At 37.0% G+C, this 12,738-nt stretch overlaps 1 protein-coding gene across 1 annotated transcript in view; it reads left to right on the top strand.

The window, feature by feature from the left end:
- The window catches only part of LOC135462472 (titin-like), a 78,981-nt gene that overhangs the window by 26,263 nt on the left and 39,980 nt on the right, over positions 1–12,738 (top strand). The window contains exons 3-9 of the mRNA XM_064739698.1: positions 1,931–2,055; positions 7,701–7,908; positions 9,069–9,211; positions 9,478–9,625; positions 9,848–10,050; positions 10,430–10,602; positions 12,435–12,499. Of these exons, the coding sequence (XP_064595768.1) occupies positions 1,931–2,055; positions 7,701–7,908; positions 9,069–9,211; positions 9,478–9,625; positions 9,848–10,050; positions 10,430–10,602; positions 12,435–12,499 (1,065 nt within the window). The remainder of the gene's footprint in view (positions 1–1,930; positions 2,056–7,700; positions 7,909–9,068; positions 9,212–9,477; positions 9,626–9,847; positions 10,051–10,429; positions 10,603–12,434; positions 12,500–12,738) is intronic.

A 12,738-nucleotide genomic window follows, 5' to 3' on the forward strand; every position in this document is an offset into this window, starting at 1 on the left:
AGTTGAAAATCTGCCTGTTCATTTTTTACCATCCAAGAGTTTTGTAGGATTTCCCCAATTTTTTAAGGCTTTTCAATCACATAAACATGCCTTTAAGGAACAATGGCTCGGACAGGCCACAGATTTGATAATGCCTGTGTTTTACTTTTGTTTTGTATTTTTGTGGCCTTCTCGAACATTGAAATATGATTCATTCTATGCCTGAAACAGCAACCCATGGACTATCCCCGGGCCATGCCCGGTTTCATCCCACCATCATTCTGGCCGTCGTCCTATAAGTGAAACATTCTTGAGTACAGCATAAAACACCAATCAAATAAATAAATAAATGCAGATGTGGCCTTATGCAGATCAATTTCACATGGAAAATCTGAAGTTTAATATTACTTAGATGCATTCATTTTTTGTAGTATTAAAATACATATTAATTAACCTATAATATTCTGCTTTAACACTTTCTCATTTTTACCCCAAAACATTCAACCCTAAAGAACGCACACATTGTAAGAAGCTGTATTTGGCCCTTGGTTATGATTTGATTCAATTGGTGTTTAATACTTGATTAGTAAGGGTGTTGATCGTGTATCAGAGTGCATACATCTGGTCTCATTTTGCCCCGTTCCTTTGTTCTCGCATCTGACATGTAATCTGCCAAGGTTACGGCGTAAACAGTTTAAGTGGCCATATAAACAATGGAAGCATGTGGAGTTTAGAAAAAACAAAGAAAGGAAATCTGACATGCCATGACAGAGAAAAAGCTGTTTGGATGTCGGTTGTGAATTAATACTCATAAGCATGCAATCTTTAAAGGGACATACTGCCAAAAATAATTAAGAATTTTTGATCCTGGCTCGTGCCGATAAATACAAAAATGATTTGCATTTTACTCCTAACTAAAATTCCTGGGCCCATATTTTTCTGAAAAATGCCAATAAAGAGAATTATAAAGGGAACTCCGTCACAGCTCTAAATTGTCCGCCTGACAAGTTAACATGCAAATGACACAATGCCCACAGTGCAGTGTTCGCTCGTGGATCGCGCATGTAAAGAGTATGATAGATTGAAAGCTGATAGTTTGAGTGAGTTGATGGTCATTGGGGAACCCTGGATAAAATTGAACATTCGATTGTTCACTCAAAGTTAGGTACATGAACATGTCAGCGGACATCTGGAAATCTCCACTTTATGTAGATGATAAAGATTTGTGGCGGTCAGAAATATGCCTCTTTAAAATAAGTGAATTATAGTTTTTTGCTATTTGGTTTTTGTATAAATTAGCTTGTCACAGCCTAGCCAAATGTCTTAGTGTTTTGTTATCATGGTGCTCAGCACATAGCGACAAGCCAAATATTGTTAATTCCATGACAAACATGGTGGCCTCAGCATGGCATTTCAGTGAGGTAGCACTATAATTATATTAACTTCAGAACCAGACCGTGGAGACAGTGTCATTAAATCTTAGAAATAACACTGAGAGCAATGCTAAAACTTTGAACAGACAAGGGAGTCTCCGTGGCCAAGGTATGACTGAAAAGCCTTTCACCAATGTGGCCGTTGTGAGTTCAAGTCCAGTCTTCTTCCCCGTGTATCATAGGGTGACACAAATACTCATTGCAGTTAGTTCAGTGTATTGTTACGATGTGGAGTGTCGTATCTGGTGTCCTCAGCATGGCATTTCCGTGAGGTATAATTCTCTTTCTTAGGTCTCCCAAATGCTTTTCAGGGTTAGAAAGTGAGCACGTATATATTATTGACCTGAATCAGACAATTACTGATGTATCCCTGGAAAATCATCATATATTCAATATTTTCAGGATGTTGCTATGGAAATGCATTCTAGAATTCATACGTGCATTTACACGTATACATGTTGTGATAATCTTAATCCAAGACATGGAATTTTCAAAATCTCTTGTTGTTGTTGTTTCAGACGACGACGAAGAAGAAGACAATATGAATCGGGTCACAACTTCCAGACAGACTGTGATAGAAGTTCGGGTGCCCAGTGAGGCCGTGGGGGCCGTGATAGGGCGACAAGGGGCCACAATTAAACAGGTACCACGACTTCAAACCCAACCTTAAAATTTTGTTTAGATCCCTGTGAGGTGTACAGTGTGAGGTTTGCAAACATCGCAGGTGGAAAAGCTCCTTGCTAGCTTGCTGAAGTTGGTGGTTTTTGCCATGTTATGTAGCCCAGTTTCCTCCACTCATAAAACTGGCTTCAAACGTATAATCAAGTTATAAAAATCATGACTATATACAAATAAATAGAATAAATAAAGAAATAAATGTAACCAGGGCAACTTTCCAGTGCGTATAATGGCAGTGGCTATTGGGAATTTCCCTCAGTTGGTAGAGCGCTGGAATTCGGGTGCCGAGACCTGAGTTTGAACCCTAGTGTGAACAACATAGAGAAATCTTTTAAACATTACATAAATAAATCAGTGGGTATGTGGGGCCATGATAGGTCAAGATTAAAAAGGATGAGAAATACCATTCCCCAGTTTGTGGGTGCTATAGTAGTTGTCATGGAAACATAGGGCCAGAGTAAAATCTGTACGCATGTACATATACTGAAGGACACCTATACAACAGTCAGCCTTGATAAAACCTTACTTTAATATACCATTTTACACAGGTCATTCTAATGCACCATTTTACACAGGTCAATCTAATATTCAACTTTACACAGGTCATTCTAACATACCATTTTACACAGACCAGACTAATATACCATTTTACACAGGTCATTCTATTATACCATTTAACACAGGTCATTCTATTATACCATTTTACACAGGTCATTCTATTATACCATTTTACACAGGTCATTTTAATGTGCCATTTCACACAGGTCAATCTAATACACAACTTTACACAGGTCAGTCTATTATACAACTATACTGAGGTCATTCTAATATACAACTTTACATAGGTCAACCTAATATACCATTTTAAACAGGTCATTGTAATATACCATTTTACACAGGTCAATCTAATATACAACTTTACACAAGTCAGTCTAATATACCATTTTACAAAGGTCATTCTAATGCACCATTTTACAAAGGTCAGTCTAATATACAACTTTACACAGGTCATTCTAATGCACTATTTTACACAGGTCAGTCTAATATACCATTTTACACAGGTCATTCTGATATACCATTTCACACAGGTCATTCTAATATACAACTTTACACAGGTTAATCTAATATACAACTTTACACAGGTCAGTCTAATATACCATTTTACACAGGTCATTCTAATGCACCATTTTACAAAGGTCAGTCTAATATACAACTTTACACAGGTCATTCTAATATACAACTTTACACAGGTCAGTCTAATATACTATTTTACATAGGTCATTCTGATATACAACTTTACACAGGTCAGTCTAATATACCATTTTACACAGGTCATTCTAATATACAACTTTACACAAGTCAGTCTAATATACCATTTTACAAAGGTCATTCTAATACACAACTTTACACAGGTCATTCTAATACACAACTTTACACAGGTCAGTCTGTTATACAACTATACTCAGGTCATTCTAATATACAACTTTACACAGGTCAATCTAATATACAACTTTACACAGGTCAGTCTAATATACCATTTTACACAGGTCATTCTAATGCACCATTTTACAAAGGTCAGTCTAATGTACAACTTTACACAGTTCATTCTAATGCACTATTTTACACAGGTCAGTCTAATATACCATTTGACACAGGTCAGTTTGATAAAAAAGGAAATTGAATATTCCAATAGAAGTATTTTGTAGCTTGAGTGATGAATGCAGACTGGAGCTTCATGACTACAAGCTGGAGCCTCATGACTACAGGCTGGAGCCTCATGACTACAGGCTGGAGCCTCATAACTACAGAGCTAGTTTATGCCACATGTGCTGGACATGTATGCATACAATACTCTGGAGCCTCTCAGCACAACTGTTGTATATTTAGCTTAGTGTATAACTGTACACTGTAATATTCTAGTTATGTAATTCTAGCTTCCACCAATAGCATACAGCTTTTGGGTGCGAGTCTTCAAGTTCTGGCCTACATACGTTCTGAACACACACTTGACCTTTGACATCATGAAACGGATGTGATAAATTAGTTTCATTCTACGAATGTTTATCTCCGTACTTAATTAGCTGCTTTAATTATTTTTTTATAGCGAACAAGAATCTTCATCTTTAGTACAGTTTTCAAAAAAACTAGGCAAAACATTTTAATTTGTATGGGTATTGATTAGTTGAACCATCCATCTGATGTCAGTTGTACATTTCACTCTTAATACACAGAAGTGTGTAATTTTAGATTTGTAGTAAATTTGAAAATAACAAATTTTTATTTTACCGTTGCCTGTCCCCTTTTTCCACCCTGACGGCTTTGGTGGCCAAATGGTTAGAGCATCCACCTCAAAAGCCGGGAGACCTGGGATCAAACCCTGGTCAGGTAATATCCACGACTTAAAAAATGGCATGTGTTGCTGCCTCGCTTCATGCTCAGCACTGCTTCATGTAGCTGAGAGCATGGAAACAGGACTGGTCATGACTGGTTGGCCCGGTGTGAGTATAATGTCACAGGGTGGGGTGTCATGTCTAGTGTCTTCAGCATGACACTTCATTGGAGGCAGCACTTTGGTGGCATGGACTAGCTCTGCCACAAGAAAACACAGTATATGATACACACAGCTAACGACTCTTCGTCGTCATATGACTGACAAATTGTTAAATACAACATGAAACCCTAAAGCATTCATTCAGACATTCTTCTTTCTTTCCCCCCACCCCCACTTAAAAAACCCTCTCTCTGGTTTTTCACAATGCCACACTGATACATGTACATAGGCCAGTGCACACCACCCCCACCCTCACCCCCACAGGTACCAAGACAAAATGTCTCACAAGTTCTCACTACCTACCACACCAAAGTAATATACTGGTGCCGCCTACCATTTACAGAATTCTAAGTATCTCTTTAGCTCTCTCTCCAGCTATGCCAACACTACAGGGATGGACTAGTATCCCTCACAACCCCCTCCCCCTCCCCCCATCCCCTCACACACCACAATACTTTCTCACTTTCCCTCTCTGTCGACAGCACTAGAGTGACGATCTATTCTGCATGATTGTCAGTGGGTGATGATAGCCCCAAATGGGTGGAGTTATTTACACAATTCAGTAAATAAATCTGAATCGACATTTGCTCATTTGAGCCTCGCCGTACCTGCCTGGGTAGTGTGGGAGATATTCTAAATAACCTGAGACTTTTTCACAGAGTAAAAAGGCGGCTTGCCAGCGAGTCAATAATCGCTTTTGTGCAATCAATAACTGAAAAGTAACTACGGTTTGAATAAAACATATGCAAGTACATGTAAGCAGAGTGAATATACCTGGTTTCTTGGTGTGAATATTCCTGGTTTCTCCGTCTGAATATTCCTGGTTTCTCTGTGTGAATATACCTGGTTTCTCCGTCTGAATATTCCTGATTTCTCCGGTTGAATATTCCTGGTTTCTTGGTGTGAATATTCCTGGTTTCTCTGTGTGAATATACCTGGTTTCTCTGTGTGAATATTCCTGGTTTCTCCGTCTGAATATTCCTGGTTTCTCCGCGTGAATATTCCTGGTTTCTCCGCGTGAATATTCCTGGTTTCTCCACGTGAATACTCCAGGTTTAGTCGTTTGAATATTTCTGGTTTCTCCATGTGAATATTTCTGGTTTCTCTGTGTGGATGCAGAGACAGAAAAATGGGAGAAGAAATGGTGAATAAAAAATTTATTTTGTGTAGAAGACTGGATTATTTTTGCAGTGCATCACACAGATATTTCTGCTTAAATTAAATTCCACTGCCCATAAATCTGACATATGTTATATATTAATATATTTACAAGTATAATATATCTGTATAACTCAAGTACCGTAAATGACTTCGAATTTCGTCAAAACAGGTGCATGCCGAGGGTCCAATAAAATGTGATAAGATATTATTTTGGCGCCAAAACTCGCAATTTGCCAATAGGATATCACCGTATTTTCCAAACAAATCTCAAAAACACCTGTCTAAAAACCAAAAGATCTATCATAATCAGGAAAGATGAACAACTTAGGCTGGATGAAAATTCAGGTCATTTAACGTATATGTGCTTATTACCATGTAAATCACCAGTCCTATAAATATAGAAAACTATAAATATCATGTTCAACTAATAGACAATACCACACTTGTGTAAGATGTAATACAGTCTTATCTTATAAATGTTCAACTAATAGACAATACCACACTAGAATAAGATGTAATATAGTCTTATCTTATAAATGTTCAACTAATAGACAATACCACACTAGTATAAGATGTAATATAGTCTTATCTTTTAAATGTTCAGCTAATAGACAATACCACACTAGTATAAGATGTAATATAGTCTTATCTTATAAATGTTCAGCTAATAGACAATACCACACTTGTATAAGATGTAATATAGTCTTATCTTATAAATGTTCAGCTAATAGACAATACCACACTAGTATAAGATGTAATATAGTCTTATCTTATAAATGTTCAGCTAATAGACAATACCACACTAGTATAAGATGTAATATAGTCTTATCTTTTAAATGTTCAACTAATAGACAATACCACATTTGTGTAAGATGTAATATAGTCTTATCTTATGAACATCCTCTGTTCAAGACTTAATGAGGCTATCCCAAAAATTTTATGGCCAAAAAAATCATTTGGCAGAAATCCAAGCCAAATTAAGTTTCATTAGGTTTATTTACATGCAGTAATAAGTGGTGTAAATTACTAGGTATTTGTGGAACATTAAGTAAAGTATTTATATAGTAATATATATTCATAAAAAACAAAGAGGTTTGTCAGGTATTTGGTGATCAAAGCTCAGTGGTTGAACCTGAGCATCCCTGGGGCCACCCATAAAAAATCCACCATCACAAAATTCCACAGCTATCAAATGACCCATCAAATAAACGAATAAGTGTATATATGTTCATGGTAATTGAACTCCTATCTGAGATAATTTTGTAAGAAATATGTATTAATTCATATATTTGATTGCTGCTTACTGACATGCCATAATACTCAAGTATTTTTTTCACCTACAAGCAGATATCGGTTGAAATTTCAATATACCTTAATAATTCCTCAACCATTTCACATATAAAAGAGAAACCTTCATTGCAATTTATGGACTTTTTTGCTGAATTATGGAGACACAACTATGTTTGTTAGATTTACCAGTTTCAGGGTTTCACAAAAAGTATAATTTTATCATTCAACAGAATAATGCCTTCAGAATATGCTTGAATAACTACCTAGCAAACATGTTATGTGGTTGAAGCACTGCGGTAACATATATTGACACGTTAAATTGTTGAAGCACTACAGTAACATATTGACACGTTAAATTGTTGAAGCACTACGGTAGCATATATTGACACGTTAAATTGTTGAAGCACTACGGTAGCATATATTGACGTTAAATGGTTGAAGCACTATAGTAACATATATTGACATGTTAAATCATTGAAGCACTACAGTAACATATTGAATTTTATGTTGAAAAATCAGTTATTTATCAGAGTCTATCAGTTATTTATTATTTTTGTAGTGGTTTTATGTCATTGTTTTGTTTTTTGGGTTTTCTTTACATTGTACAGATCCAGGAAGACAGTGGGGCCAGAGTGCAATTCAAGGATCGGGACACAAAAGAGCGTGATCGTGATGAAGCCAGGACCATTACAATACGTGGGACGCTCGAGGCGGCGCAGCTTGCAGAGCTCCGCGTCAGGGAGGTGATCGCTAACATGCCAGTCATCAGGTCGGAGGAAATCTACGTGCCAGTCAAATGTCTCGGCAGGATTATCGGTGAGTTTCTGTATTGAGGGTTTGTGCTGTGATTAGATGAGGTGATGTTATACAAAGTTTGTGTATTGAGGGCTTCTGCTGTGATTAGATGAGGTGATGTTATACAAAGTTTCTATACTGATTGCTTGTGCTGTGATTAGATGAGATGATGTTATACAAAGTTTCTATACTGATTGCTTGTGCTGTGATTAGATGAGGTGATGTTATACAAAGTTTGTATATTGAGGGCTTCTGCTGTGATCAGATGAGATGATGTTATACAAAGTTTCTATACTGATTGCTTGTGCTGTGATTAGATGAGATGATGTTATACAAAGTTTCTCTACTGATTGCTTGTGCTGTGATTAGATGAGATGATGTTATACAAAGTTTCTATACTGATTGCTTGTGCTGTGATGAGATGAGGGGATGTTATACAAAGTTAGCTCTCTTTGTTGTGATCTGACCTCGTTTAGTTCTTGTGGAAATTTGCAGGCTATTGTTTCCTTATTTGTTTTCTTTCTAAAATCAATAGGGCCTTAGGATTAGGAAAATTGAATAACTTAAACAAAAGCGAATTATGGTTTTTTTAATCATTCATAAGGTGATCTTAACCAAATTCGTCTCCCTTTTAAATACCTTAATTGCTCAACCTTTTTTTATATGAAAGAGCAACTTGCAGTGCAGTTTATGCATATTTATAATTAAATTTTGGAAACAAGACTACATGAGTTGGATTGGCCAATTTCAGGACAAAATGTAAAATTTTGCTAGTCTGTACAGAATATTGCCTTTAAAATATGCTTGACTAGACACTTTGCAAATAAACATGGGAAAAGGTTGAATTTGCTGATTGAATAATGTAACTTTATTATTGAACTGTCGAAAAGCTCTAGTGTAGAAGTCAGAACTTTAAAAAAGCTCTGAAGTGAAGGCAGCAAAAAAAGAGTGAAAAAATAAAATGCTTTCAGTGTCGAATGTTGAGCCCTTCAAGGACAGTGGCTGAAAACGGTCACAAGGAAAGAAGACTCTTGTTTTACGGCCAATTTTCACTGCGTCATGTACCTCGTGATGCTTGTGTCACCTGAAATAATTGCATGAATCAAATGCTTTGCTTATGCATTTAATTCAAACTAATTGAAACAATGTGACATGTATGATCTTATCTCCTTTACCATCAGGCCGAAATGGAGACACAATTCGTCAAATGTGTCGATCGTCAAAAGCAAAGATAAAAATTGACCCAAAAGGAGATGAGAGGGACCCAAATGCATTGAAACTAGTCATGGTTACCGGGGGCGACCAACAGATTGAAATAGCCAAGGTAAGAAAGATCAAAATTAATCACGATTTATATATTGTGTATATTATAAACATGTCTGAAAATGTGACAAGTGACTAATTTTGTTTCAGACAAAATAATAATGTGTTTTTTTCATTAGGGGTTGGGAGATGTGAAGGTGTAAAAATACAATAAACATTATAAATGCTTTATTGGGTATACAGTATAGAAAAAGAAAGTACCAATGATTCACATCAAATAGTTGCTAATTTGGGGTTTTTCTGAAATTTAAACCAAAACATTTTCAGGCTTTGATAGAAGAGAAAATCCAAGAGGAGGAGGAGTTCAGATCACGCACAGCTGTCATGGCAGCCAATCGGGAACACCGTAGCAAGCGACGAAAAGATGCCACCCAGTCAGAGGAGTCGAGACAAGATGCAACCACAAATGTAGCAGGTATGATCTCCAATGAAATCAGTAATAACCATTTTGAATTTGATGATGGTAAAAAGTGTGCGAAATTCATGACAACAAATTAAACCCCTGTTCACAATTTCAACACATTCTCCTTAAGATGTCAAAATTGGCAGCTACTTGTTCAATTTTTTCTAATACTTCATATATAGTGTAGAACAAGAACTCCCTGAATAACCTTGATTTCCCCACCCCTGTCTCCAGCCACATTAGGTGCGGAGTCCTGGGAGACTCATCCAGCAGAAGAGGCACAGTGGATTGACCACAAGGACTCGTTCATGGAAGTGTATGTCTCGGCGGTGGAGACCCCCGGTCACTTCTGGGTGCAGATCCTTAGTTCTAAGGCCACTCAGTTGGACCAGCTTATCACAGAAATGTCCAGACACTACACTCAAGTAACACCCATGGTAAGGCAACATAAATTTTGTTAAGTGATTCTAAAAAAAAAAAATAAAACTGAAAATCCAACATGAGGTGCAGGTTCAAAACCGCCTTCAGACAGGGCATGTGTAGATTTCTCTGCCCTCTCTGCTATTAGGGTTTAAGGTGCAGTGACTGTTTGCTCAATCTAACATTCGTTGTATGTCACATGATAGGTTATCAGTATCTTGTCAAAGGTCAAAGTATAAGGCAGTTTACTTCAGTTTCCTTCTAATGTAGCTGACCACCATTATGGAAGTGAGAAATTCATGATTATTTACCAATCAAATAAATCAATAAATACTCTACGAAGTTGGACCCACTTTCACAAAACATTGGTAATATTTTCGAATAAATATTTTGTAGGATCCCTCTCTGGAAACATTAAACGTTGGTGATATCGTGGCGGCGCCATTTCCTCACGACACATCCTGGTACCGAGCTCGAATCGTAGGCTTCGTCGACGACAAAGTGGATTTGTATTACGTGGATTTTGGTGACAATGGTTTGATGAACAAAGAACAAGTACACTTGCTGAGGTAAGGGAGATAACTCTGACAAGCGCAGTCATGTACCTCACCACAGTAAGTGAAAGTGTCAACTTCACAAACCAGATAAAAGAGTTCTGATTTCATTGTTAGATTTAATCATATATTCAGGCTGAGTTTTAAGGGTGATGTATCTTACATTTAAGCAACTGAAGTTTTACCTAGCTGAAAGAAAAAACAATATTGCTACTAATGAGCTTTACAAAATTAGCATATTCGTAAGACTCCAGTCACTGACATTAAAGAGGACATGATTTTTTTGTGGAATACTTTTATTTATTTTTATTAATTCAGGCGTTCATAGAAGTCGCCTCGACAACCCGGTATTCAGTCTGTCGATTGTACAAAAAACTCAATAACTGGGTATATTTATTCAATTCAAGGTTCTTGTTTGAAAGAAATACTCAGAATTTTACATATACTCAATTTGAACATATCCAAAGTTCCGCAAAGCAACCGCGTTATTAGTTATCCCCCTTTTATGGAAATCTTCATGACCCCCTGCATTGATTAGATTTAAGAAGGCAATTTTTGGAAACAGAGGGGAAAGTGTATGAATTCAAACATGACACATAGTAAGTTTCTTTGGGCTCTACCAAATCGGTCCTCACAAATAATTTGACCTACTGCGGTTTCGGATCATTCTGTTTTTGACATAGGCGTCGTGTGAGCGATTGCATGTGAGCACATGCGGTCTGACTGCTTTCGTCCCCCTGAAGCCAGCTGGCGTTAATTAATCTTCAGGCATGCATACAGTTTGCCTCAAGGTTTCGTTTTTGGGAGTCTGAATTTTGATAAATGGCTTAGAGCAAGGAAATTAAAACCTAACATGGGACATCGATTAGTCTTGAAAGCGTGTTTTTTTTGTTCAATTGTGAGCCAGACAGGACTTCAGGCCTTTGAGATCCAGCCGTAGTTGTCGCGGAAAAAGTGACAATTCATTGATGCATAATGTAGCAGTGTATTGTATCCCTCTAAATCTCTTTTTAAAGATTATTATAATTAATACTCCATAAGGTAATTCACTCTTAATTCTCTTTAAGTCTCTGAATTACCGGTGGCTGATTTTTCGCGGTGAATTTTGTGGGATGAGTACCCTGTCAATAAGTCAAATCAGACTTCGTTTTGGACTGCTTTTGTTCATTGAAATCTTCGTTTATTTTGACCATTAAGGATAACATTTCAGCAGAATTTAGAAAATGCGCGAAACATTCATCTGGATGCACAATTCGGATTAATTTCTTGCGCACATAAAAGGTGTTGCATGAATTCTGATTTCCTCAAATTTCCTTTTTCTTCAGATCATTTTTTGACACGTCCTTTTACAGGCTGAGAGTGACAACCACATATTCCATAAGCCGTTAATGCACGACTATTGAATAGGGCCTGTCTTTAGAAAGTGATGTCAAGACCAGTTGTTCGTGTTACGAGTTTTAGTCAATGTAGACTGATGCTATAGGTTGTAAGCCTTCTAGGCAGGTCTTCACACTTCACTGAACTGGTATCCTGAAATACATGTAACAATAACTGCAATGTGTGCTGATAATCAGTTTGCAATATCAACCAGGAGACCAGCTTGAGTTTATGTATAGACAGTGATAATTACTTTAATCAGTGAAGGATAGTAAAACACAAAAATATTCAATTTTATGAGCTCAAATGGGTCAGTGGAGACAAAAAAAAACTCAATTTCAGTTGAAAGGAGAACTCGGTTTTTCTGAGAAAGTTGTGGTTGATACGTGGAAAAGTGACTTCTATGAGCCCGAGTAATTTGCAAAAGATGAAGTAAATCCTGGTCTTTTTTTTTTTTTTTACCTCCACAGAGGAGATTTCCTGAGTCTGCCATTCCAAGCCATTGAATGTTACCTTGCTAATGTCAAACCAGTCGGTGAGCATTTCTGATCTTTTAATAGCTAATTTCAGTTTAATTTCCTAAGAATAAGAATTGCTAATTTTAATGTAAGTTCTTGATAAGAATTGTTGATTTCAGTTAATGAGTGAACCAAAGCACAAAACTCGCAAAACTAAATAGTTTTAACTGTACGTGTGAATGTCTGTCAGCAACCTGCAGATGGTCATGGGTTTCCCCCAGGCACTGCCCGGTTTCCTCCCACATGATGCTTGCCG

The sequence above is a fragment of the Liolophura sinensis genome, chromosome 2 (genome assembly GCF_032854445.1).
Source record: "Liolophura sinensis isolate JHLJ2023 chromosome 2, CUHK_Ljap_v2, whole genome shotgun sequence".
In the NCBI taxonomy this organism is placed as follows: Eukaryota; Metazoa; Mollusca; class Polyplacophora; order Chitonida; family Chitonidae; genus Liolophura; species Liolophura sinensis.